The following is a 27931-nucleotide window of genomic DNA, read 5'->3' on the forward strand; positions in this document are numbered from 1 at the left end:
GTGGCAGATCAGCCAGAACCAGCAGTCTTGGAAACTGAAAGCAGCTTCCAAGAAATGCTGAAGGTCCAAGCTGCTATTGCTCAACATTTCAAAGCAAAGGTGGAAGAACCACACTCGGCCTTCTTGCCTCTCTGGGATGTTCTGGGCATCACACACGGCTCTCCCAAGAGGGAACAAAGATAAGATCAACCATTTGTGAGCTGACAGCATGGAGCAGTGGGGCCATGTGCCTGCACATGACAGGGATCCTGCAGCCCAACTCCTTGGCTGAGGGGTTGCCTGATGCCCCCTTGAAGGTCTCAGAACTTGGAAGAATGAAAAGTTGATTCCCTGGTTTAGGAAATGCCTTTCACCCTCCACCAGCAGAATGAGGCTTTTCTTTAGGTACTAAGAAGACAGTCCATGGGGTTTTCCTGTTTATAAACATTTCATCATAAGAACTTCCTCTTAACCTTCTTGTTGGGGTTAATAGTTATCTCACTAATAGCTGGGAGAAAACAGCACAATTTCTCTTGGGGATCACTGTGTTTGGAGGGGCCCCAGTTCTTGACAGCCACAACTCTTGTCTTTGGAAATCCCCCTACATTTTCCTGAATTTGGTAGGGAAAAAACCTAGTAGAGCAGTTTCCAAGAGCTAGTGCCACCATCTGTAGGCTCCTCATGCTCTCTGAGCAACACAGCACTTCCTCCTCCATCAGAAAAAGTCAGTGGCTCCTTCTCACTGCAGTCCCATGCTTCATCCCAAACAAGCTGATTGTGAAGCTGTGAGCCTGGAGAAGTTTTTTTCCTTTTTTTTTTTTTTTTTTTTTTTTTTTTTTTTTTTTTACTTTATAAAAGATCATTTGATGCTATTGTTCACCATGAGAAGAAGTCCAGCTTCTGAAATGAATGCTGTCAGGCACAGCTAATCCTGAAGCTGATCAAAGTGATGTCAAATTTGGGATCAATATCAGCTCCATTCATTTATCATCTGTACTTTGATATGGGTCACAGGCATGAGTTAGGTTACAGATTTCACCACCCCCTCATGTTAGCCACTGCCAAAACACAACACAATTTTTTTTTTCCTCTGTGATCATATAATCTTCATCTCTGAGGGATATTAAAATAACTCTGAAGGGTCAAAGATGGTGACCAAAGCAAAATTCTCCCCTCAGTTGGGTTTGGGACTGCTTACAGGCAAGGGATGATACAAATCAACAGAGAAAACAAAGAAGCTGTTCTCATAACTTCAGTTTCAGGTTGACCAGGGCACCAGCTTGTCCCACACCAAGTCCACTAGAACTTCAGCATCTTGAGCACCACTACAGCCCCTCACCTCTTAGGGTCTCAGCTGGGGCAGAGTTGAAGAGACCCAGTCTTAATTAAGAACCCCTTATTCCTCCATCCCGTCTGTTTCTGGCTGTACAGATCCAAGATTCTGGTTTTGCCTTTATTTCTCTAACTATACGTGACACCAAAGCCCAGGAAACCAGAATTATTTCAGAAGAACATACCAACAGCTTCCCCATGGCCCCTACAAACTTAGAGAGGACCACTACCTCTTTCTGTGAGTTATGTTAAGGGGAATGGTTGCCTCACACAATTGTCATGTATGAAGAATTAAAGCCCCATTCCCCAAGGATGGAGAGGGCAGAACATTCCTCATGACTGTGCATCCAGAAGAGTGGCCTAACACTGACTGTGTATGCTTTCCTTTACTGCAAATGATCATGTCACAGCACAAGTGCAGGTGTTTTATCCCAATGTCCTGGCCAAACTCCAATAATTACATTCCCTCTCCCTAATTTTCCTCTGCAGATGCAGCCAAGCACAATCATTAGGTCTCTTTTGCCAAAGTGTTCTCTTAAGCAGTGTGGAGCAGCTGCCATACTTCTCACCAGAAGCAGCTGCAGTGAAGTGCAAGGAGACCAGATTGCCTTACAGGAGTGTGAGACTAAAGTGGGATCAGATCCTTCAAAGCAAGAGGTGATTGTGAAATGCAAGACTTTGAGATCTGTGCCCTTTCCACCGTGCTCAGTCCCCACTCAGTGTACCAAAATGGCTCAATGAGTGTTGAACACCAGCAGGTTCCTGCAGCTGGGTCAAAGCCAGGGACAGAAAGAACAAGGAATAGGATCAGGATGGAGAAGTACCAAGGGCTGGATTGATGGGCACCAGAGATTTTTAGGTCTAAGCTGGCATGGGTGGGAGGAGGAGCCATGCACAGAGCCCATCCTGTGAGCCTGGGTACCAGGAGAGACAGCAGCAGCTGCAGGGAGCCGAGCTTGCTGGAGGTGATTTTCCAACAGCCGGCTCAGGAAACCGCTAGGACTTAACAGCCAATTGTACAAAATGGGCCTGAAGTGCCTTTAGCACAGCCCGAGTCCCAACAGCACCCGAGCTGGCCCTGGAGCCTCCCCTGACCCTGCTCTGCATTTAAAATGAATTCCAGAGAGCATTATATTCCGGACAAAGCGGAACAGAATTAGATTTAGGAGAGAGCAACTGAGGTGACTGCCCAGGGCCCAGAATTAGAGGGGAGCCCCACTAATCCACATCAGACAGCAGCAAAAGTCAGCTCTTCCAAGGGGGGCAGGGAAGAGGTGACCAAGCCCAGCCTTTGCCCTGTGCCCCAGAATTTAATGCCGACTGTGCGGCAAGGGAAGGTCAACATAAGCAGGGGAGGCGAGGAACAAAGACCCCACACAGGATAACAGTGAGGTGACTTAAACATTTACAGGCTCACTCCAAGCAGGGGGTGAGGAGAAGTCAAGTTTTGTGCAAGGCTGTAAATTTCCTGCTCAGATCTGTCCATCGCGTTCCCCAGAAGCAAAGGCAGTGTTTTCAGAGTGCAGGGCAGTGTCCCGGCGATGGCAGTCGGGTGCGGCGGGGCTGCTCTCTGTGTTTGCAGGCGCTGCTCGGGGTGTCAGCCCTGCAAGGGCTGTGTGAGCGACTCTGATTGAACGAAACCGCTCTCCGAAACCTCACAGCATCGGAGCACGCCCAGGTTTGCCTGGGCACATCCCACCAAAGAGCCAGCGGCGAGGGGAGAGGGGCGTGGTGACATCCCGGCTCCTCGAGGTCCCTATGTGCTCCCTGGAACCGCACCTCTCCAGGGATACAGGAGCCTTGACTCAAAACAAGCCCTGGGATCGTGAGAGTGAGAGAGGAGAGCGCTGAGAGCTGTGAGCAAAAGTGAAGACGTGCTGGTTTCAGTTCCAGCCACAAGAACTGGGTGAACCTGAATGTGACCCAAATTACACGAAGAGATTTGCATCACAATGAAAACACGCTGCTTACTGCAGCAAGGCTGGCTGGTGCCCCACCCCCTTCCCACTTTTCTGGAAGAAAGATTTCTATAGCGCAAAGGTTTTGCTCAACCCACCGTTTCCTCATTTGTCCCCGACTACTTCTCCATCCAGAGTTGTAGAGATTCAGCCTGAGCCACGGCTCCAGGATCCTAGCCCTGAGAAGAAGGGAAGGGCTCCAGCTTCCCACTTCCACTCTGAAGGGGAAGCTAAGGAGGGAACCACTTCTCCCAGTTAACCAGCGATGTAAACTGGCCGGCGATGAGGGAGAGCGTGAACTGCCCACAGGGAAAGGGCAAAACCCGGAGCCAGAGGCTGCAAAAACTGGCTAACCCCAAACAGCTTCCCGGGAAGTTCAGCACCTTGTTCAGAGCAGCTTGTAAAGGCACCAGCCACCCCCCCTTCCCTGCTTCCTCCCTCCCTACAGACTATCTTTTGGTCCTGCTAATTTGTTACTTCCTATGTAAAAGCCTTTTCTTCCTGCATTCTCCCCTTTCTCCAAAAAAAAAAAAATGCAGGTTAGGTTTTTCCAGACCGGGTCTCCTGGGTTCTCTTGGCATGCACTTAACTTCCATGTCCGTCAAGGACTTGTCACTGTGACCTCCTGGGGGAAAAAGAAACCTCATTATGCTCCTTTTCCATATATAACACTTCACCCTCTTGCCCCCACCCAAGTGAGAAAGGAAATTAATACTCAAAAATACTGGGCTTTCAGCAGTATAGGAAACAAAATTCTCCCACAAACCTGGCTGATCTCCATCACTGCCCACGTGGCCTTCTAGTGACAGCAATCCCAAGCCCATCAGTGATGCTTTTGTGGCAGTCCCTATCTAGTGTATTTTCCCTATCTACTGTATTTTCTGAGGAAAATGGTGTTTTTCCCACCTGGTGGGTCACTGGACCTGAAGGGAAATGCACCTACTGCCCCTGCAGAGCCTGGAAGGGAGCAGCTGCTGAGGAGAGCCAGGTCCCAGGGGCAGAGCAGAAGAAAAGTGAGATAAAGGCTCTCTGTGCTCCCCTGTCTCCAGGTGTGGCAGTGGTGGAGTTACTAAACTGGATCACACCAGACCATGACTGAGACCTGTGCTTACATGCCAGCTTCTTGCACATATGAAAGAACAAAGAAGGGGCTAAAGGCAAAACACCGGCCTAGGGCAGGTGAGACGGGCCTTCAAATCCTCGTCCAGCAACACAATTCTTTCATGGCCTCAAAAATAACCTAAAGGCAACAGGTCTGAGGCCCTGAGAGCAGGTCCCACACCACTGTGGCAGATGTCTGCCTTCCTCATGCCACACAGGGCCACAGGGCACCGCTGAGTGCGGGCCACTCAAAGAACATCACACATGGAGACACCTTAAATCCCACACAGCCCTTGACACAGGTTTCACAGTTCCTCACACGCTTGGAGACCCACGTTCAACATCCTTATAAATGACTTGGATGAAGGATTGGAAGGGATCCCAGACAAGTTCACAGATGATCCAGATCTGGGAGGAGCTGAGGACTCCCTCGATGGCAGCGAGGGCCTGCAGAGAAACTCCCAGAAATGGCGGGGCCGGGCAATCACCAACCCTGGGGAGTTCAGCAGGGACAGGGCCGGATCCTGGGCCTGGCATGGGGCAGCCCTGGTGCAGGGACATGCTGGGAATGAGAGGCTGGAAAGCAGTGCCAGGGAAAGGGAGCTGGAGGGGTCCTGCTCAATGGCCAGGTGGACATGAGGCTGCAGTGTCCTGGAGCCAGCAGGGACAGCCCTGTCCTGGGGGCATCAGGCACAGCTGGGACACAGAGGGATTGTCCTGCTCTGCTCTGGGGCAGCCTCAGCTCGAATATTGTGTGAAGTTTTGGGTGCCACAATATCAGAGAGACATTAAACTATTAGAGAGCGTCCAAAGGAGGGCACGAGGATGGGGAAGGGCCTTGAGGGGAAGCGTGTGAGGAGCAGCTGAGGGCACTGGGTCTGTTCAGCTGGAGGAGGCTGAGGGCAGCCATGGCAGCCACAGCTTCTGCTGAGGGGAAGAGGAGGGGCAGGCCCTGAGCTCTGCTCTGGGACCAGGGACAGGAGCCGAGGGAATGGCTGGAGCTGGGTCAGGGGAGGGTCAGACTGGACAGCAGGGAAAGGTTCTTCCCCCAGAGGGTGTCGGGCACTGCCCAGGCTCCCCAGGGAATGGGCACGGCCCCAAGGCTGCCAGAGCTGCGGGAGCGTTTGACACCGCTCTCAGGGATGCACAGGGTGGGATTGCTGGGGTGTCTGTGCAGGCATTGCTGGGGTGTCTGTGCAGGGATTGCTGGGGTGTCTGTGCGGGCATTGCTGGGGTGTCTGTGCGGGCATTGCTGGGGTGTCTGTGCGGCCATTGCTGGGGTGTCTGTGCAGGCATTGCTGGGGTGTCTGTGCAGGGATTGCTGGGGTGTCTGTGCGGGCATTGCTGGGGTGTCTGTGCAGGGATTGCTGGGGTGTCTGTGCGGGCATTGCTGGGGTGTCTGTGCAGGCATTGCTGGGGTGTCTGTGCAGGGATTGCTGGGGTGTCTGTGCGGGCATTGCTGGGGTGTCTGTGCGGGCATTGCTGGGGTGTCTGTGCAGGGATTGCTGGGGTGTCTGTGCGGGCATTGCTGGGGTGTCTGTGCAGGGATTGCTGGGGTGTCTGTGCGGGCATTGCTGGGGTGTCTGTGCAGGCATTGCTGGGGTGTCTGTGCAGGGCATTGCTGGGGTGTCTGTGCAGGGCCAGGGGTTGGACTCAATGATCCTTGTGGGTCTCTCCCAACTCAGGATATTCTGTGATTCTGTGACATTAGGCCACACATGCCCAGTGCAGGTCTGTACCTCCTGCCCCCAGGTCCCCTGGCCAGTCTTCTACACAGACAGTTTTTAGCTGAGTGCCAACACTGAGAGTGCATTGCAGGGATTTTGCTCTCTCAAATTTGCAGAAACAGCAAAATTCTTTTTCCCATCCTTCTTACCAGTTTCACAGGCTTTGCTGACCAACATTCCCACAGCATTTGCTCCTTCCACTCTTCTTTCAAGGAAAGTATAACACAGGGCTTGGCACAGACTGTGGGCCATAAGGTCTCAGTAAAGGTTTTGAAAAATAACTTCCAGTGAGTCAGAGCCACATGACTTTGCCTGGTCTCCCATCCCCACCCCAGTGTTGTCCTCCAGCCTTGTGTGCCACAGTGTCATCTCCCAGCCCACAAGACATGTCTAGAGCAACAGTAGTGATGGCAGCAGCAGCAGCAATTTCCTAGCTCAGGAAGCACAAATTTATGGACTTTTTTTCATGGTAAACAGCTGCTTCCTCAGTTGTGCTGAGAGAAAGTCCTCCCAAAGCTTTTCTTTTCAACTTCTGTAGCAAAAAAAAATGAAAAACAAAGACAAATGTGTGAGACTGCCTTTGATTTTCTGCAGTGGCATGACCAACCAGGGAAGGGAAAAAAAAAAAAAAGAAAAAAGAAAAAGAAAAAAGATAAAACCCAGTGTGGACTATACTGCTCCTCCAGGCAGAGAAGAATGCTGGAGGTGGTATATGCCAGGATGACATCAGGGGAGTGATGCAACTGATCTGGAGCCAGGAATCCTGTGCAACAGGGAGCTATGCAGCTCTAGGTATATAGAGAAGGGTACATTTTTACACATAAAACTTACAGTTCAGAGCACACAGGCCCAAGAGAAGGAACACAGAGAGTGAGCTGCACACTTTGCCTGTGTGGCTCAAGTAGGTGGAGCAGGGAACTCTGCATATCAGAGGTCACCCAACACTTTTCCATGAGAAGAATGCGTTTCAGTTTGTGTTCAACTTTGCCAAATTTCAGCTGTTTGGGCTGGATTTTTTCCACGCTTGCTGCCTGCCCCAGGCTAAGTGGTTTTTGGGAAAGCTTCAGCAAAATGGTTCAGTTACTTCTCAGCACAAGGCTAGGGAAAAGAACCACATTTTGACCCTGTTACAGACTGTATATGTGAAAAGAGCTGTTAAGGGGATTCTGTGATGGCTCCACACGCTGGAAGAGCAAAATGGCATTTGTGCCACCGATACCAGACCTCCTGCCACCCCTGTGAGATTTTCCCCAAATCAGCCACATAAGCTTTCCAGAAACCTCAGTCTGTGCAGGCTCAGGGGAGAGTTTCTAGGTTTGAAAACTCCACCTGTGTGCTCTGTCCATGAGCCTGGATCATGGTGGAAAGAAGGAAGATGTCTCATTTGAATAAGGGGATGCAGGAAAGCAATGGACAAACTATGAGGGACCTGTCTTCCCAAGCTCTGGGCTCTCCAAGAGCTTCTGGCTCACAAAAGGTGAATTGCTGCCAACTAGTCACTCCCCAGAAGAGAGGCAATGCCCACTCACATGCTCAGCCTCTGCATTTGTCAAGCACTGCACAGCAGATCTTCCATTAAGAGTGGTTAACCATTGCCACAAAAAAAGCAACAGGACAAGGACTGTCCCTCTGGAGGGCAGCTGGTTCCTTGAGCCTCCACTAAGAGCAAACCCTACCAGAGCAAGGACTTCCTCCAAGGGATCTCTCCAGAGAGAGGCTAGCCAAGAGAAATATGCCCCTGATGCCTCTGGCTGCCTTGGGAAAGATGTTCTGGGAAACTTGTTGAGCCTGGGACTCAGGAAGATCCTCCACACAATACAAACACAGAGACAGTCTGCTTTGGGGAGTTTGGTTTCTCTTTCATTTTTTCCTGTTTAAGAACACTAGCTCTATATCCATAAAATCCTAAGCAAAAAGGGAAGGTGACAAGCCAAGCCTGGAACAGTTAAGAAAACCAGCAGGAAAATGAGCTTGTGTTTGTCTCTCTTCCCTATGCACATTTAAAAATGTGTTTTCACATGACATGGTCAGGTATCAATATCATGAAATATTGCTGGCACTGTTCTGGATGTTTTTGCAAAAAATAAAAAATAATAATAATTAAGTCAAGCTACACTGGTAAGTACTGTTATGGTACTATCCTTACAAGTGACACTGAGTTTCACAAATACCTCTACTTCAATAAATAAATCAATGGGATGAAAAATTAGTGCAGAGAACTGAGCGAGGCAAAAACTCCCATTATCCTGGCAAAGAAACAGCTAATTTATACAAAAACATCATGGTGAGAGCAGGAAATAGCCTGTCAATTGATATAAATCACTCATTATCTCATCCTAATCCCATTCAAAATTAGAAGAATGCTCTAATCAGAATCTGCAAGAAGAACTGAAAAAGTAAAGGATAATGACATGGTTTTCTGAGAAGTCTTTTGGCATGGAAACATGCTACAAATCTGAGATGAAATTTAAAAAATTGAATATCCTCTGGTAGTACATACATTCATTTTTGTGAAGAATTAATAAAATTGTCAGAAAGCAGGAAGCAGAATTGGAAGTACAGCTGGTGCTCCTGTGCATTTGCTGAAGAATTGATGTGAACACCTTAAACACCAGCTTTTTTCCTTCTGAATCCTCCTTCTGGAAGGGTTTCCCCATCCAACATGACTGGAGAAATATAAGCCAAGCTGTCTGCTTCAAAAATCCATTAATTGGTAAAGAAAGGGGGGAAACATGTGCTATTGATTATGTAATTGATGTGTTATGATATCCTGGTGGGCTGACATGTTCAGTGGTGACCTCAGCCTTTGAAATGGTGGATTACATAGTATAAATCTCTTTCTAGGAGTAGTGGACATTTTTTAGAGAAAATCATTCTATTAATACACCACAGCTTATGACTGTTGAATGTATTCTTGGTCTAACCTTGAAAGAGGAGAAAATGGGAGAACTTCTGTAATTTTCTCACTAAAACAAGCCAAAAACCCTTAGTGGCATTTCTGCAGATGTTCCAGGCTAGGAAAATACGGCCACTTTATCTCGACTCAAATTAAAATAAAGAAGCATCTGGATTCCTTCCTGGAAGAAGAGATTTACACATTTGCAGCTATTAAAGATGTACAAGGTAGAGAAGGCTGTTTGTTTTATAAATCTGACACACCGTTTTCCTCTGACAAAAAAAAAAAGCCTCAGATTTTCCTTTCCACTTAACCATTGCTCTGGCCATGGCTGTGATCTACCCTCCCTTGCCTTTTGGGAACATCTGGGTAACCAAAGCCTGTGTTAATAACATCAGAATAACAAATCTCCTACACAGAAGGCCAGTCCTCTGCAAAATTTCAGGCTGGTTTCCTGCAGAAATGAGCAATTATACAGCCTGTGGGTGGGTCCATACTACTGGTTATCTGCCCTTCCCCTTCACCCCTCCACCCCTTTTCAGCAGCCCAGGAAATTTCCATTAAATGTGCCAGCAGGGCAGTTGTATCCAAGATTGTAGGAACCCTCACACTTTGTTCAAGTGGATGACAAAGAAAAGGAACACCAATGATGGACTCACTAAAGCAGCAAAAAAACCCACCTCACCCCTTAATTAGACATCAAAGACTCTACACAACAGAGGGCAAGCAGGCTTATCTCCACCCATGGCAGAACAACTTGCTCAGCAGGACATTTCTATTTTTATTTTTAATACAAGGAAACTTGCAGTGAATGTTCTGATGGACATAGAGACGGATCAAGGAAAAAATAAACCCACAGAAATGTGTGTGTGTTCCTTCAGCAGCACCTGCACAGTTATCTAAGAAACAACAATCTTTTTACTCTTCATTCCATCCTCTCCTCAACTAATTTTGTTCTTTAATTATGACTCCTGGCAACCTTCAGTACAAATGAGGATTTTCCTCCTTTAGGTAATGCATGTTCTTGGCTCTGAGGAGGAGGCTTGTCTGTCAAAACATTAGCTGTCTCTTTCATATGTTAAGTATTAATTCTATTTATCTTCGAATTATTTTCAAATACTGGAGGCATTCTTCCCTGTATTGGAATGCAACTAGTGCTTAATTTCAGGTTTTCATGTTATTCTTGCTCAGATATGAGGCCAACAGTGAGTAATTAAGTTCTCATTTAAAGCCCATTTCCTTAAATACCTGTTCTCTTACCACACACAGCCTCTTTACCAGCCCCATGCTCTCCCACAGGAGGCAGAGGAGGTGGCTCATGGGGACAGCTACAGTCACAACCTCATTTCAGATGGCCTGTAACCACATTATTATTATTCCCCTGTTTACTGGGTACTACTAAGGCATGTGTTATTGTGTGACAGAGCAAAGGACTTACTGCTCCCTCAGCAGGGTAATTTCTTGTCTGTGATGTAAAGGAAGGAGTTAACAGCTCACCACCACCTGACACAGAGGTCCTTTTCCCCTGCTAGGCAAGGCCAGTGACAGCCTGTACCCACACCTGGAGCCATGGCAGGTCTGTTCTTCCCTTCCAGTAGGAATAAAATCAAGGGTTGAATCTGGACTGGTACAAGGAAAACCGAAAACCAAGAGTCATGGGTGATTTGTGTGCCCTGTGCACTCAGGGCCAGAATTAGCACTGGTATTTTGGCAGTGGAGGACCACACTAACCTCGTGCTGGCCCTCCAACAGCTGCTGGAATTATTCTTCTCTTCTACTGAGGGCTTCTCCATGTGAGCCAAAGAAAGGGAGCTCCAGCATCTCTTGAGTCAAGATAAAGGCATCACTCCTTCATAAACTGGATGAAACCACCACTTGGTTTAGTTCTGCCAAAAGAAGAGACAGCAGAGGGAATGTTGGTTATGACCAGCCTTCTCAAAACTCCCACAGAGACCACAGAAGATGAAACTTCAATGCTTTTAGCTACCCAGGACCCCAAATTCTAAAAATGCATTTAACCCTAAAATGCAAGATGTGGGTAAAACTTATGCAAGAGGCACAAAAATAGAGCCCTGTATCCACAGCAACACAAGCACACAAGAACTCCAGCACGTCCCTTTTTCGAGGCCACAGCAAAGCTCTCCCCAGAGCTAAGGATGGATGCCCAGAGGGAAAAAGGCATTTCAGAAACACTTTCCTACCCCCTTTTGCAGGGGAAGGCCTCTACACCTCTTGCTTTGTGCCACCTTCCCATTTTCCCAAGGGGCCGTGGCCCTGCCAGGAGCACAGCACCACGGCGATGAATCTGTGTTTTCCACTGCAAGGAGGAACATGACTCACAGTCCCCACCAGGACCCAGTGACTTGTGGTATCCAAAGCAAACACAGCCAGCAAGACTTTTCAACAAACAGTCAACAATCTCCTGCTAGCTGTCCACCCCATGGAATGCCACAGCTTAAGGTTTTTTTCCTCATTTTGTCCTTTGCCGTTGCCTTTCCTCATTCTTTCTCAAAGAGGACAGTTATAAGCAGAGCCTGAGCCTCACTTTCCCACCCAAGCTAAGCCTAGAAGAGTCCGTGGAGGTCTGATCATCCTCCTCAGCTTCCATCACATGTCCCAGTGGCTGATGGACAATGCTGCTAGGAATATCCAGAAAGAAAGTAAATCCTCACCTCCTTCAGGAAACTGCTTGGATTTTGGTGATTTTGGTGATTTTAGTACCCCCATTTCCCCTGTAGAGCTGGGGAGGGGAACAGCTTTGCACAAGTCCCATGGTGAGCAACAGAGGAGATCTTTGCTGTGCCAAAGAGGAGACTTAGGGCCTCAGCTCCAGCATCTGGAAGCCACAAGCCCACAGGCACCACCTTCATCACACAGCCTGACAGTCTCCATTGTCACTTGTCCTGAGTGACTCAGGAATTTGGGAGAAGGAGGAGGAGGAGAGCAGGCAGTGACAGTCCTCTGGGCTGCAACACCAGGGATGGCAGACAGGTGAGTTCAGCATCCTCAGGCATCATCAGGCATCATCAGGAAGGACACTGACACGCATCCCTCACTGACATGAGAGGGCTGCAAGCCTTTCCCTCATCCCCACCAGTTCAACCACACGGCCAGCAGGCCACCACACACAGATTGTGGACAGCTGGTATCAGCAAAGAACCATCTGCAATGAGTTTTTAACCTTTGCTGACATCATCTTCAAGAGTAGCAACTCGCTTTGCAGTATCTGCAAAAGGAGGCAGAGGTAGGGAGTGAGTCTGAAACTGCTTCATTCCAGCCATCAAACAGCAATCACATGTTAATGACTTTCAGTTTATTCCCTGTGGTACCTGGTCAGATTTGTGAAACCAGGAATGCTTGCTAATATGTTTTCAGATTAAATGGACCCTTCCTTTTCTTAATGTATGTGCCTAAAAATAACAGGAGTTGCACAGTCATGTCAAGAGATTAAATTACCCTGAAGTCTGGAGAGGGATTACAGCTGTCTGAAAACAATAGGTGCACACTTTATTTGGCAATGGTGTGCTTAGTCAAGACAAATTTGTGTGGTCATGAAGACTGCTTTTTTTCTCTATTAGTGCTTGTGAAAAGCTGCATAAAAACACAGTGCTGTGAATGGCCTGACATCCACCAACAAGTCTTGTTTCAGCAATCTCCCTGCACAAAGCAAACCCAAAAATCAATAAAGCCACGCAGCAGGTTCCAGGTTTCACTTCCCAAAGAGCTGTCCTGCACAGCAAAGTGTGTGATGTACAGCCATACACACCCATACCCACACCTGCCTGACAGTTTATGTTAGAGCCATTATCCTACCAAACTAAGCCATAGAGTGACATTTTCCCTTACTGAATTCTTTGTCTTTGCCCTCCTGGTAATATTTGCATAGTTTGAATCAGGTGCCAGCATCTCCAGGGAGTGACAGAGGGATGCCCTCAGGAGGATCTCATGGGAGCAAGCCAGCCATGCTCAGTGCTCCTGACCTTCACACCTCAGCATCATCACATGGAAAGCAGGTACTGAGGAACTTGAGGCACCTTCAGATAGGGGTGACAGACAACACAGAGTTTTAAGGACAGACATTTGGGGTTTAAGCACCTAACATGAAAAGTCAGTCCCTAATACATTAACCTGCCACCTCCCTCCCAGCCAGAGGCAGCCACCCAGGGTGGGGCACATACCAGATGCTCAGGAGAAATGGAATAACTCTGAATATCAGCACAAACCACCTGCAAGACTGGGTTTGGATTCAGAGGTCAGAGGGAGGTTGGAGAAGTGTAGAGAAAACAAGGACATATTGCAGAGAATAAAAAGACATCACTGGATATGGAAAAACCACTAGGAACAAAAGGTGGCAGAAGGGTAATACAAAGACATTCAAGCATTTGCAGGACTCTTGCTTCTCTGGAATGACAGCTCTGCCCAGTAAGGCCTCTTACCTACGCAACACAGCACTCCAGCCTGCTCTGCAGCCAGGTAAGCCTGGACTTCAAAGTCTGCACTTACCTGAGCTCCAGTTCAGCTCAGAAATGCAGCAAAAAGATTGAAGGGTCAGAGCCAGGCAGGACAGCGACCTCCCTCCTTCCTAAGAACTTCACGCCAGGAGCAGGCTTACATACAGCAGCTCTGTTGTGCCCCTACTTCATCACCACTTGTGCATTCTGAGTGAGAAGGGGCTGGTGGAGCAGCTGAACCTCAATCTTGCAAGTATTCTGCCAGCAGAGTCCCCTCTGGGAAGGGAATTTGCTGCTGCCCATCTCCAGCCAAAATCTCACCCTCTCTGCCGATACTCATTTGCTCAGAAAATTTCACTTCAAAGGCAACAGCTGCTCTTCAAAGGGGCAACAAACTGTAGGGAAGTGGAGAATCAGTGCTCTCCCCAGCCTTGGACACAGTTCCTGCAAATCCTTGGAGGGGCTTTGGCCCAGATTGCAGAGTAATTGCAGAGCAAAGAGGGGAGAGATAGAGGAGATAAGCTGTTTGCAAATTTTCTTAAAGAAAGAAAATTTTTACCCTGTCTTTGGACAGGCCTATTTGTCATTTTTAATATGTTTCAGGGCAGATTAAAGATGCAGTGTTATCTACCTCCACTGAGATTCCCACAAAATACAGCAATAGCCATCTGTCAGTTCTGAGGATTCCTGTTAAATTACAGACATCCAGCTTCTGGTGGGATACTAATGAAAAAGGGGGAAATTGTTATTTTCCCCTAATTTGACTAAAGAAATGCTGCAATTCTTTGTGGCTGGTGCAAAAAGCAGGGGAAAAAAAGTTCAGATTCTTCAGCATAATCCTGGTGTCCTCAGTTTCTTTTGAGATTGCCACCCTGGGGTACCATCAGATATTAGTGACAGATCATACATGACAATAAATTATCTATCTCCAGACAGAGGGAGACTCTGGTAGCCTGAAAGAACTCCATCATCCTGTGTGCTGTGTGTCACATATGAGAAAACTTTACACATATTTGGCTTCAAAACCAATGAAAACAAACAAAAAACCCAAAAAAGTATTTATATGTCATGGTTTCTTATAGCTTTTCTACCCTGTTTCTGTTCACTGACCCCCCCAAAAAAATCTGCATTTGGTTCAAAGACTTCAAATTCAGATGGTCCCCTAATCTCTCTCCCTGTACTCTCCTAAGCCTTGTCTTACAGAGTACCTAAACCAGCGGCTACTTTCCCATATGGTTACTCAAGTCCCATGTTCTGCAAGTAAATACCCTAATGAAATGAAAGTCCCATCACCACAGAGGTTCACAGGCTCAGCTCAAAGTACTGATCATCGGAGAGCCAAGTGGAATGCACCATTTTTTTTGTTTACAGAGTTTTTCCAAGAAGCACAGCAGCATCCTCAGCACTGAGATTTGTACCAGGAACGGTCTAATAATGGTCATGGGATTCCTGAATCAGTTTCCCATCAGACAAAACACCAATTTGTGTATCAGTTTTATCCTCCATAATTTCTCCACAGTTACAAAACACTGTTTCACCAAACAATATTTTTAGTCTTTTTTAAAAGGCACACAGAGTCCAGAGAAAGAGTAATGCAGTGCTCTGAACTCTTCAGCGAGTGAAGAGACAAAACTGAAGAGCAAGGACAAAACTCTCACTCAAAGCAGGCACTCACAACAAGCCCTTCATGCGGGGCTTCCTGCAAAACCCATGCAGAACATCCAGGAACTGGGGAGAAAAACCTTCTCAGAGGTCTCTGGCTGTTTGGAAAGAAGTAGACCCAGTCTGAAGCCAAGGTACAGCAGCTCCGTCTCTCTTTCCTACCTCAGCAGCACTGCCACGAGCACATCTGGTACCTCTGAACTCTGGAGTGATGGGGCCACTTACTTACAAAGCACCACAGCAATGCAGCTTTACCCCAAAAGAGCTTCTGCTGCATGCTTATTACCTCTTAGTGCTCTCTCCACCAGATACTTTTCATTTTCTAGAAAAATGTTTCTCTTTTCTAGCCCAGATAGGTTTGTAATACCCACCCACCTGACCACAGCATCTGAGCAGCTTCCAGAGTTGCATTCAACAACATGCCTAACATTTGTCATATGTGGTTTGCTTGCTCACTCCCATCCTCTTGCCCAGGGAAGGTCTGTATGTTCAGTGCCTTGTTTCGTTTTGGCATTTTAAGGTACTTCTGGATCTTTCCTACCAAAGAGGAATCAGCACCAGGAAGCATACCTTAAACAGAGAGCAGAAAGATGGAAGTCTGTGATTCTCTTTGGTGCAATTTCTGGCATTTGGTCTTGGACTGGACCTTGAGAAACTGGCTGTGTCCTGGACAGGTAAGTTTAACAGTTCCTCTTGATCTGTAGTTTATGGTGACTGTGTCACAAATTGCCCAGAGAGGCTGTAAAAGCCCCATCCCTGGAAACATTCAAGGCCAGGTTGAACTGGGCTCTGAACAACCTGACTTGGTTGAAAACATCCCTGCTCAGTGCAGGGGTCTTGAACTAGGTGATCTTTAAAGATCCTCTCCAACCAAAACAACCTGTGGTCCCTTCTGAAAGGCAGGGCTTTGAAATTCAGATTTTTCATTTTCAGGAGATGTTCAAGCCACCGAGCACCAGGAACAGAAGACACAAGCTTGATGCTACTCTTCTATTCCAAGCCACTGCAATCAGAAACAGAGGGCAGGATTCCATAGAAGCAACAGTGATTCCTTAAGTCCCAGTAAACCACCAGCCAGCAAAGCCCCCTCTTTTCTTCTTTTCTCTTTTCTTTTCTTTTCTTTTCTTTTCTTTTCTTTTCTTTTCTTTTCTTTTCTTTTCTTTTCTTTTCTTTTCTTTTCTTTTTTTTCTTTTTTTTCTTTCTTTCTTTTTTTTTTTTTTTTGAGGATGAAGCAGCTGACAAGGACACCAGGACCCAGGCAGGCCAAGAAAACAGCACCTTAGAACACTCTCCAGAGAAAAGAGAAACTTGTTAAGAAGAGGTAATTAATGTCTGCAAATTAGTGGGTGCTCTCACTACTCAATGACTGGAAAAGGGGTACAGGTGAGAGAGGTGAAAGGAAAAGGTATAACAGATTTCTGCAGAACAACTTTTTCTTTTGAAACCAAGCAAGTGCTTTTGCTACAGAGATCTGTCGGGAAAGGCCTGGTGAGAGTTTCTACTCCACCAGCCCACAGCTCCAGAAACCACTGCTGCATATTCCTCTATCTTTGCATCCAGTGCACCAGGCCACTTTCCCACAAAAAATGAGCAACTGTGGCTCAGCAGATCTCTGGGAACAGCTCTGTGATTGAGCTCCCCAGGCAAACTATGCAGAAACTTCAGGCCCTCAACAGCAACCTCTACTTCCCCAGCTAAGCAGCTCCCAGGTCATTTGTGGAGCAGATTTTGATGGTCAGAGACACGAGGAGAAAGCTGGAAGGCAGAGCCCTGGGCTGCAGCACCTGAGATTGCCCAGCACCTTCCAGAAAGCCTCATAACCATAAGATGGACAGCAGTTGTCCCACACAAGGCTTTAATTTTTGCTTTAGTGCAAGGAGCAAGCAAGACACACCAGCTCCCAGGCTGTGATTTCATGGTAGTGCAGCCAGCTTGCTCCCTCCCACCCACTGTGCCAGCCAAGCTTTTGGTGCCAGCTGCATGAGGAGCAAGACAAGAAATGGATCCAGCTGGGGAGAAAGAAATATCAACACACAAACCAGCAACAAAGAAGGGAGGGTGGGAAATCTCTGCAAGATCCATTCTCTACTATGGCTCCTGAACTAACTTCACCACCAATGCCAGGGGCAGGAATGAGTGGGCTGGGTAAGGAAGGCAGGGGATGCCTAAGCCAGCAGTACTCATAATCACTGGATCCCAGGATGGGTCAGTTTGGAAGGGACCACAGTGGTGTCAGCTGGTCCTACCTCCTGCTCCAGCAGGGCCATCCCTGAGCACAGGGCACAGGATTGTGTCCAGAGGGGTCTGGAATATCTCCAGTGAAGACACTCCACACCCTCTCTGGACAATCTGTTCAGTGCCTGGGCACTGCCCAGGAAGAAGTTCTGCCTCATGTCCAGGTGGAACCTCCTGGCATCAGTCCCTGCCCGTGGCTCTGGTGCCATTGCTGGGCCCCCAGAGCAGAGCCCGGGCCCTGCTCTGACCCTCCCTGCACACAGGGACACCCAGGGCTGAGGGCCCCTCTCAGCTGGGGCTCCTCTCCAGGCTGGACAGCCCCAGCTCCCTCAGCCTTTCCTCATAAGAGAGATGCTGCAGTCCCTTTGTCAAGCTACTGCCTCTGCTGCTTTCAGCCAGCCTGGCAGCCCAGGGCTTACAGGCCTTACACAACTGGCTCACCCAGCTCCACCTGTTTGCAAACACCAAGCCCTGTTTTACATCACTTGTGCTTAGATAATGATAGCTTTGCTAGAAAAACACACTAATATTAACTCTTCCCCAACCCAGGAAGAGAAGCACCCAACTGATATCAACCCCAGGTATGGCCCAGGTAGGAGTCAACACTTATCCAGCTGACAGCAGAAGCAAGATGCTCAGGAGCCCTGACCCACAAGAGATGCTTTCTGAAGCCATCCTCATTGCAGTGCTACAGAACCAGCTGGGAGGAAGAACATAAAGAGAATAAAAAGCAACTGAAATCAATTAAAACACCCTGCTTACTTGTCCTCCAGCACCAGTAACACTCGAATTCTTTGCTCTGCATCAGTGCCCAAGATTCATCTCCTCCTAAAGGAAATAAGCTACTTGATTTACTACACCACGGGCTGTCACAAATTCATGTGCTAACAACTGCAGCTGAGGGACTCCCCACATGCTGGATCTTTCAATAAGGAAACATGAAATGTTGCTTCTTAGCTGCCTTTGGCAGATGGCTGTGACACAGGAGATTTCCCAAGTAGGTGAAGAGAAGGTGAGAGAGCTCGGCTGTGGTCAGTCGAGTGGCTCTGTGAGCTGAGCCAGTAGAGGTCTCTCTTCCACTAATAAAAATAAATAAATATCTATATTCATCTGTGAATGCATGTGTCCTCACTTGGGATCCCCCAGTCTCAACCTAGAATAAAACACATCCAGAAGCCAGCAGCTCAGATAGGAACAACCATTTGTTCCAGAAAAAAAAAAGTTCAAAAAACAGAAGTTGTTGTGGTGTACCAGGTTACCAAGGTCATGGTATCAACTCCAGGCTTCACACCTGGCAGGAAAAATTTACAGTATGGTCAGTCCCAGACCTCCAGCTCCTCTCCCCAAAGCAAGTGAGGACCAGAACTGCAACTGTACTTGCTAGGACATTGCCATCTCTTCCAGCCTGCCCGGGTAGCAGGGGATAGGAGCCCTTTCTGCACTTGTAGGTGCCTGGTTTCACTCTGGGTAGAGCCAGTCATGATAGAAAGGCTTTATCGGGCAACAGTTGGATTTTTGGCCTCCATGTAAAGAACTGCTGGGTCTTTGTGGGAGAAGAGTCTGGAGCACACAAAATGGGGCGTCTGCCCACGACTGGAATCCTTGTTTGAAGACTCAGATGTGCGGCCAAGGATAAAACTGGAATGAAACTAATGTTCCTGCCTGCTGTCTCCTCCAAACAGCTGCAGGCGCAGTAGGACGGCCAGGTATAAAAGCCTGAGCTGGCAGAGCCTGTCTTTGCGGATGGGGAGCGCCGAACCACAAGGTGCGCTGCTCCCTGCTTCCACCAGAGCCGGCTGGCAGGTGCCAAAGCTGCCGGGAGGAGCAGGGCAGCCCCTGCCAGCACGGCACAGAAAAACAGCACGGCACAGTGCAGAACAGCACAGAAAAACACAGCACAGCACAGTGCAGAACAGCACAGAAAAATACAGTACAGCATAGAAAAACACAGCACAGAATAGCACAGCACAGAAAAACACAGCACAACCTGCCACAAGCACCATCCAGGTCAGGCTGGTCCTGCTGGGCCAAGGACTGCTGTCCTCCACTGCCCTGACATCCTGCAATGTGCCAGCTGCGGCAGCAACCCTCCCCTTCTCCAAAAGCCAGAGGCAGGGAACTGCTCCCCGAGACCTGAGAGCGGATCCCCCCAGGATCCTACAACCCCCCAAGAGCAAACAAACTGCCCATGGCTTGTGGAGCACCTGTGATCAGCAGGTTAATTAAAACGGGGAAGGTACACACAGCCAGGGAAATGGGGGAAATTCCAGAGGGGTTACAAAGCAGCGGTAGCTTTGTTTTCTCCAGGGAGAAGCAGGGAGCCTGATGCTCTTTTGTTTTTAGGCAGTTGCACTTGGTATATTATCATTACATATTAACGTTATTTTTATATTTTTATTATCGTTATTAATTTTATATTACAGGAAAATATACATTTGCTTGCTCTTTAAGTGAAGTGAATTAGGAATTATTTTTATTAGAAAGCAAAAAAATAGTGAAGAAAAACACATTCCCCTCTATTTTTTGGCCTAATTCTCAGTCTTGCAATGACTGATGTGGGCAAGACAGAAAACAGGCAGGGAGAGGAAAGGCACACAAGCTGCCTGGATGGAGGAGGTGGCTGAGCCTGGATGAAGCACAGCAAACCACAAGTGCAGATACAACCTGCCCAGCAGGAAAAAAATGCCTTTTTTCAGCTTCATAAGTAAATGAAACATCAGAGGTGGGGAAAAAAAATCAGTATTAAAAAAGTACAGAAAGCCTCCAAGGTTTTTCCAGTAAAATGAAAGCAGAAGACATCTAATTTGACAAAAAAGCAAAACAAATCATACAATATAATCTTATTATTTTACTGCAGATCATGCATTTTGTTAAAGCCACTACACTGTGGCCTTTTTGTTTTGGTATTTTAAAAATAATAGTAAATGAGGATAGTAAATAACTTTAAAAATGCTGTAGGATCTTGAAACAAAAACATGTTGACATTTCCTGAAGTGCAATATTTTCTTTTGAAAATGAAATTCGGTTTTGTGGGTTTTTTTCAGCTGAAGCTACTGAGAAGTACAGATGGGTACGGATGTCGGAAAACATCGTTTTCCAGCTAATTTCCCCATTCAAAGAAGAGGAGGCTGGCTCCGCAGCCGAAAAGCAGTGGGTGTTAACATTGACTTTAAGGACACTGTGTTAGTACTTTTTCTTCCCGCCAAACGTCTCCAGTGAAAAACGGTCAGATCCACGTCCAAAATACTCCTGCTAAGGAAGGGGTCAGATCTCTCTTCTTTGGCACGGGAGCGCGCGGCTGTGGGGAAGGGAACGCCAACCCATCCTGCAGCACGGCCCTGCATGGCAGCCCCGGGAGGGGAAGCCGCGCTCCCCCCGCCAGCAGAGCGGGAGCGCTGCGGGACGCGGGGGCTGGCGGGGCGCCCGCGGGGCGGCGGCTCCGCCGGGGGAGCCCCGCCGCTCTCGCCCGGGGGGCGCCGCAGCCGCGGCTCGGCGGGGGCGCGCCGCCGGGGGCGCGCAGGTACGTGCATGTGCACACGCGGGGGGTGCGCGCGTCCTCGCGTACGTGTGGCCGCGGAGGGAGGGAGGCACGGGGGAAGGGAGGGAGGGAGGGAGGGAGGGAGGGAGGAAGAGGAAAAGCGAGCGGGGGAGGGCGGGGGCTGCGTGCGCACCCGCGGGGCGGCGGCGCGGTTGCATCAGACGGGGCGGGCCGCGCTCCGCCCTGCCCCGCCCCCGGCCCGGCCCGCCGAGCGCTGCCAGGCGCACCAAAGCAGCGAGGCAAGGTTGCCTCCAGCCGCCCGAGGAGGAAACGTTGCGGCGGAGAGGAGAAGGGGGAAATAAAATTTAAAAATTTGCCCCCGCCGCGAGGACCCGGCCCCGTCTCCCGTTCCCCGCGGGGCTGCGGCCGTGCAAGCGCCACAAGCGGCCCCCGAGGGAGGGGACACGGGGCGGGTCCGGGCCGTGGCCGCCCTGCCCCCCTCGCTCCGGGCGGGGCGGCGGGGGATGTTCCCCCCTCCGTCTCCGGCCCCGCGCATCCCCCGGGGGTCACCGGGGGAGGAGGAGGCGGGGGCGGGCGCGGCGCTCCCCCGGCGCTGTTGCGATAGCGGCGGGCGCGGCCCCCGGCTGCCGCGCAGGCAGAGAAGCGGCATCGATCTGTCGCGGCAACAAGGAGAGCAGCGACGAAAACGAGAAAAAAAATATTCAAAATAATAGCGGGGGAGCGGTCAGAGGGCACATCCCAACCCTACGTGACGGAGGAGCGGGACGGACCCCGCCCGCCGCCTCCCTCCCCGGCCCCGGGGCTGCAGCCCCGCCTTGCCCCCGTCCCCCGCCTGGGGGGGTTTGGCTTGCGCCGGCTACGGGGATAGGCCGGCTCGGGGAGGCGCCGCTATTTATTTTCCACCGAGATCACTTTGTTCTTGCTGGGGGAAAAAAAAAAAAAAAAAGAAAAAAAAAAAAAAGGAAAACATCACGGTTTTGAGTTTTTTTTCATTTTTCTTTTTTTTTTTCTTTCTAAATCTTCGCGAGTGTTTTCCACGTTTGGCGGGCTGGGTTGCGCAGATCCGCCGGCGCGGCTGCAGTCCCTGTGCGTGGGGCAGGAGGGCGGGCAGGGAGCGCACCCCGGGCGGGCGGCAGCGTGTCCAGCGATCCCCGCAGCCGCCGGAGCAGGGCAAGGGCAGCGCCGCCCGTACCCACTCCGGCCCCTCCGCCCGGCCCTGCCCGAGTCGGGGCCCCACTGAAGTGAGGCTGGCGGCCGGGGTCTCACCCCCTCTGGCCGGCCCGGCACAGGCCGGCGTTCTCGGGAGGTTTCGGAGCGAGGGCGAGCCCGGGCGCGGCCGGGATAAACAACAGGATCGCGTTGCACCGGGGAGGGGGGTGGACCCTGGCGAGCCTCGCAGGGAGCTGTGCTCCCCCTCCGCCCCCGTTCTCTGTTCTTTTACGTGTTTATTTATTCCTCGCAAGCCCTGCGGCTGAGAACGCTGCTCCCCCGCATCCCCGGGCGGAGGGGGCCGCACGCACCTTGGCGGGCGTGGCGGGCAGGGCCGGGCAGCCCCCACCGTCCCCCCGCACCCGCGGGCATCCCCTGCGGTGCCAGCCCTCCCCGCGTCCGGCCCGGCATCCCCGGCGGTGCTGGGGGCCGGCGGAGCGCGGCCGGTGCCTCTGCCGGCATCTGCCGGGCCCGGGGCGGGCGAGGCGCCATCTTTGATAGCCACGAGCGCCGCCCGGGGAAGATGCCCCGGGGCTCCGGTCACCGGCAGCGAGGGACCGAGGGACGAGCTCGGGAATGCCGGGGATGCGCTGGCTCTCCGATGGCGGCCCGGGAGGTGCTCTTTTGAGCTCGAGTTTGAAATCTTAGGAGTCAGAGGACTAAGTGCAAGAAATAGCTCTTCTCTCTCAAAAAAAAAAAAAAAAAAAAAAAAGAAAGAAAGAAAAACACCCCAAAAACATTTTGAGACAGGAAATTCCACTATTTTACACCAAGAGGGCACATCATTCCCAATTACCATAGAGGAGACTCAGAAGCATTTATGTTGGAAAAGCCCTCTTTTGAAGCTAGCTGCTGTTAACCCAGCACTAAACGCTGTCCCCAAGTGCCACATCCACACGTCTGAAATCCCTCCCGGGATGGTCACTCCACCACTGCCCCGGGCAGCTCGCTCCGGTGCCTGAGCACCCTTCCATGAAGAAATGGCATCGCTGCACTAAGGGTGCTGCATCCTTTACTTTCACCTCCGCCAGAGACCCGTGAAGAGATGGATACTCAAAGGAAAACTGTTAGTTATTTCTTGCAGTCTTATTTCCTCCTGTGCCAGGCTGAGGGACGTTGAAACACACACTAATGAAGACCATATTTCTTATATATGGCAGTTTTCTTTATTGATTGCTTGATGTGAAACAATATCAATCTGGATTTTTTTTTCCCCACACATTACAAAAAAAAAAAAAAAAACAATTAAATTGGCTCAGTCTGCAATCTTTTAAGCACAGCCATATTAATTATGAGAAAAAAAAAAAGAAAAAAAAAAGAGAAAAAAAAAAAACAAACTGAAAAAACCCTCTAAAAAGTCTACCAAATAGAGCATTTACAAATGCACAAAAACATGCCACTTTGGCTTTATGGGGAAAAAATATTGTCTTCTAGATTAAAAAAAAAATCTTTTAACATAAATAAGTTAGTATAATTTCTCAGTGTCTTTACAGAGTTATGTACACAGGTACACTTCAAACTTTTTTTTTTATTTTTACATACAGGTACACAGGCAACGTAGAAATACTGTTTAAAGATGTAGTATCCCTTTTCCTCTCACACACAAACACTTCGAGAAGTGGGTCAGATCAGAAAATAACAATATTCCAGATTTAGAGCAAAAACCTTCCAGATTAGGTTAAAAAAAAAATCAGGCAATGTAATCAGGTGGGATGATTTTACACAACTTTTACAGGCTATCAGTTTTGGTATATGGATTTTGGGGGTGGGAAGGTGGGGAACTTCTGCTACAACCTAATGGAATCATCACAGCTCCCACCTCTTCAGTTCAATGCCATGGGTAGAAATTTCACAATAATCTGCTCTGAACAGTTACCACGATGATACATTTAAAAAAATTCTTAAAAAAAAAATTTAAAAAAGAATAAAAACACTGTGGACCCACTTAAAGGGACAATACATCTTTAAGTAATACAAAACCTACACTGCTTCTCTTCATAGATTTCTTGGCTTGCTAGATTGTGAAAGCAAGTTCCAATCGGTCACCCTCTTCCAGTCCCTCCCCCCTCCCAACAAGTTTTATGTGCTACATAAGGTAAAAACTATATACACAGGTAGTACAATGAAGCAAATAAGGAAACACCTAATTGCACAATGCTACATCCAATGCTTTTAGAGGCAGGTCTTTTAAGAGTGCCTAAAATTTAGTGTTATTGTTTGCTTTTTGTTGCTGCTGTTTTGTTGCTGGTTTGTTTGTTGGTTTGTTTTTTTTTTTTTTCAGTGCTTGTACAGGACCTCCATCTCCCGGAGATCGGCGATATGTATTTTTTTCCTTTCCCACTACAACTTTACATCTTCCTCTCTTCATCGCCGCCCGCCGCACCCGATGAACGAGGACGCGCACATCCTCTGCTCTGCAACGGGAATAATGAAAGAAAAAAAAAAAAAAAAAAGAAGACGGGAGAAAGCGATTAGAAAACATCGACAAGAAACGCGATCCGCGGCGCAACCGGTTCAAACCGACACCGCATCCCCGGGGCGGGCGGGCCCAGCCCGGGCGGGGCCCCCGCCGCCCCCCCGCCCCGGGCCGCGCTCCCCGCACCGCTGCCAGCGGCCGCGGCCCCTCCATCCCCCGGCGGGGAACGCGGGGGGACCCCTCCCGTGCCCCCACCCCCAAAAACGGGCGGGAGTAGCGGCATTCGCATGGCCGCGCTCGGCCACGGCTCACCCCAGCGGGACTAATTTGTTGCAACTTCTGCTTTACAGCTTAATCTCTCTCTCTCTCTCTCTGCACAATCGCAAATCGTTTTATTGTAAACCTCGCTCCTAACCTCGGCTCCCAAACCGCCGGCGTCATTTTTACCAAGTCTCCCCGCCCCAGCCCTCGCCTTAAAACAAAACAACAAAAAGGGGGTAGGGGAGAAGGGAAAAAAAAAAAAAAAGGCAAAAAAGGAAGGAAAAAAAAAAGCTGCACAGCCCAGCCTCCCATAAACCCGCTCCCTTCCCCCGCCAGCCTCTAAAACCAAACCAAAACAACAGAAACAAAAAAAAGGGGGGGAACAACCCCAAACCAAACAAAAACAAAACAACCTTGCATTGCTCGGATTTTGAGAAAGTGCCCGGATTCCCCTTAAACCCAACTTCTTGACTTATTTTTCCCGCAGTGCGAGGTGGCCGCGACATGCGACGGGCAAGGCTGACAGTGGAGGTGAAAAAGCCCCGGGGGCGGGGGACACGGGAAGCCCCCGAAATCCGCTGGCATCTGACATGATGCACCAGCCGCGCTTCCAACTCTGTCCCTGCACCCGGACGGTCCTTGGGAAGGGGCCCTCCCTGCCCCCGTGCCCATCCCGCAGGAAGGCAGGGTCAGTCCCACCGCAGCCCCTGCCCCAGCCCCCTGACGCTGCCGAGCCCAGGCTGGGCTTCGCTCCTTGTTTTGTTCTTTTCAAGCCCCGCGCCTCCCACTCCCCACCCTCCAACACACACCCATTGCCGAGCGCTCGGGGAAAGCCACCCTTCCTCGGAGAAAACACCCCTCGGCGAGCCCACAGGGGCTCGAAGCGCCCTCGCCACCCACTCAGAGATGCGGGGCAGACACTCGGGCACCCCTTCTTTCCCTTACTTGCATCCTAATGCCAGATCCTGAAGGGAACTGACCTAAACGCTTTACGTTTGATGTCTTCCCGGGCTTGATTTCTTGGGTGTTTGCTCCACTGAACTGGCACTGGGGGAGTCTTCTGAAACCTCTTCTTCTGTTGTGTTGGCTCTTTTATTTTGAGGAGAGGAATCTAGGAGGGGAAAATTAAAAACAAGGGCGGGCGAGGGGGGAGAGGAAAGATATTAAAATATTTTCCTCCCAGATGTTTGCTCGGCATCCAGGGGGGATAGACGGAACCGAGGGGGAATATTTCCAGATCCCCATGTCAGGTATCGGCTGCGCGAAGGGAGTAGGGGGGTGGGGAAATGGGCTTCTCCCTAGATAGGAGACCCAAGTTCCCTCTTTTCGGCTAAAATCCATATTCGCCTTTTGCTGAGCGCTGTGAACCTCCTCCCACCTGGGCAGGAGCCCGGGTCCCCGCAGCGGGGCGGCGAGGGGTCGGGGGATCTGACCCGCGTCTAAGGGCGTCCTTGCAAATCATCTACCGGCTCCCACTCTAGGCGGGACCCCCGGGACTGCAAACACTACCCGGGCTTTTTTAGGGGGAAAGGGGCGGGAGGGTGTCACGCCGAGCCGGTGCCACGCGTGGCAGGGGCGGAGGGGCCGGAGCGCCGGCGCTGACACGAGTGGGACCCGGGGCAGAGCCGTGGGGTACGTTACCATCGGCCGCGGGTCTTTTCCTCTGGGCAGTGCACTGCTCTGCTAAGTCCGTCTGATTTTCTGAAACATCAGTCTTTTGAGCTACACAGTGAGTGTCCTCTGAGATTCCCTGAGAACCGACAAAAACCACGGTTTGGCAATTCCCGTTTACATCCAAGCTCTGGCGGCCGGCGGACTTGCAGACGGCTTTCCGTAGCCGGGGGGGTCTGAAGTAGAAGTCGGGCGAGCTCCCCTTCTCCACGGCTTGCCACTCGTACGTGCCTTCCAGCGGCCTGTGATTCTGGAAATCGAAATTCCACTTCCTCTGGCACGCCTCCTTCATCTCCTGCAGGTGTTTCTTAAACTCCCTGTTGAGCTCTTCGTGGTTCACCGGCCCGAAGAGGTTCCGGCACGCTGACGGCTTCGGGTACTCCGACTGCCTGGCCTCCATGCGCTCCAAGGTAGGGCTCCCATTAGAAATGCGGACGTTTGACATCTCCCCGCACGCTGTGGCTCCAGGCGGAGGTTGTTGTGCTCGCTGCTCTCTCTCCGCGGCCTCCGACGCCTTTTATTTCCCGGCGCCCGGCGGCTCCGCCCGGCGGCTCCGCTCCGCGCCTCCGCTCCGCGCTGCCCCGCGCTGCGGCCCCGCCTCGGCTCCGCTCGCCCTCGGCCCGCGGAGAAGGGGCGAGGAGGCGCCCTTGCATAAGCGCCGGCCCGGGGATGAGCCCCGAGAGCCGCCGCTGCCGCCGCCGGGGAGCCCCGGGCGGGTGAGGAGCGGAGCGCGGCGCTGCCCCCGCGGTGCCGGTCCGCCGCCGGTGGCGATGGCGCTGATGCCGATGATGCCCCTGCCGATCGCGCCGCCGCCGCGTAGTAAAAGCGAGACGGAAAAAAACAAGGGGAGACGAGCCCTTTTCTCGGTTGCCCAATATGGCGATTGAAGGGAGGCTGACGAAGAAAGTAAATGATTGACAGGAACGAGTCGATTTAAACAGAAAAGCCGTGTCATTGGTTACAGCGGCGGGCGCCGCCCCGTCGGCCCGGCCCTGCCCTGCCCCGCCGCCGGCTCTAAAGGTGGGACGGTGGGAGCGAAGGGAAAAACGAGAGGGGTGGGACGGCACCCCCGAGCCTGTTCTTCTCATCCCTCTGTAAAGCACGCGAAGCCCGGCGGGGTTTGTGTCACCGCACAAAAACACGCACCCCATCCCGCTGCTGGCCCGAGCGCCTGGGGAATGGTGACGGCTGGTTTTGAGTCGGGGCTGTGACAGGAGCGTCCCACCGCTTTGCTTTGCCTGGGTTGGGCTCTAGCGACACGTCCCCGACGAGGTCCGGGGCTGGAGGCAAGCTCGGAGCCAGTGTGCAGGGTGGCCACCCCGGGGCATGCCGTGGGGACCAGCGCCCGGACCCGCAGCGCCCTGAGCCCACTGCCCGCGGAGATGGGCTGGCGGCTCCTAGTGCCAAGACGATCTCCCGCCCTCTCAGCAGAGAAAGGACTAGGTTAAGAAACGTCTCTAAAATAACCTCTGCCGGGATTTCAGATGTCAGCTACTCGGGGAAAGAAAAAAAAAATAGCGTTGGGGTTTGTCCT

The 27931-nt window shown here is 50.5% G+C and overlaps 1 protein-coding gene across 1 annotated transcript; it reads right to left on the minus strand.

Annotated features, from left to right (window-relative positions):
- Window positions 1–23559: 23559 nt before the first annotated feature.
- On the minus strand, window positions 23560–27273 carry CDKN1B (cyclin dependent kinase inhibitor 1B). Its single transcript, XM_084205788.1, has 3 exons — window positions 26368–27273; window positions 25707–25837; window positions 23560–24463 (listed from the first exon to the last, which is right to left on the minus strand). The coding sequence occupies exons 1-2, from the start codon at window positions 26840–26842 to the stop codon at window positions 25716–25718; spliced, it is 597 nt and encodes a 198-aa protein (XP_084061914.1). The 5' UTR covers window positions 26843–27273; the 3' UTR covers window positions 23560–24463; window positions 25707–25715.
- Between the last annotated feature and the right edge of the window lie 658 nt (window positions 27274–27931).

This window comes from Fringilla coelebs (assembly GCF_963513975.1).
Source record: "Fringilla coelebs genome assembly, chromosome: 5".
Lineage (NCBI taxonomy): Eukaryota > Metazoa > Chordata > Aves > Passeriformes > Fringillidae > Fringilla > Fringilla coelebs.

Excerpts from the sequence above, each read along its gene's own strand:
- CDKN1B (XM_084205788.1), bottom strand. The coding sequence starts at position 26,842 with ATGTCAAACGTCCGCATTTCTAATGGGAGCCCTACCTTGGAGCGCATG. Across the intron at positions 25,838-26,367 it reads GAAAAGACCCGCGGCCGATG|ATTCCTCTCCTCAAAATAAA; the intron begins GTAACGTACCCC and ends TTCCCCTCCTAG.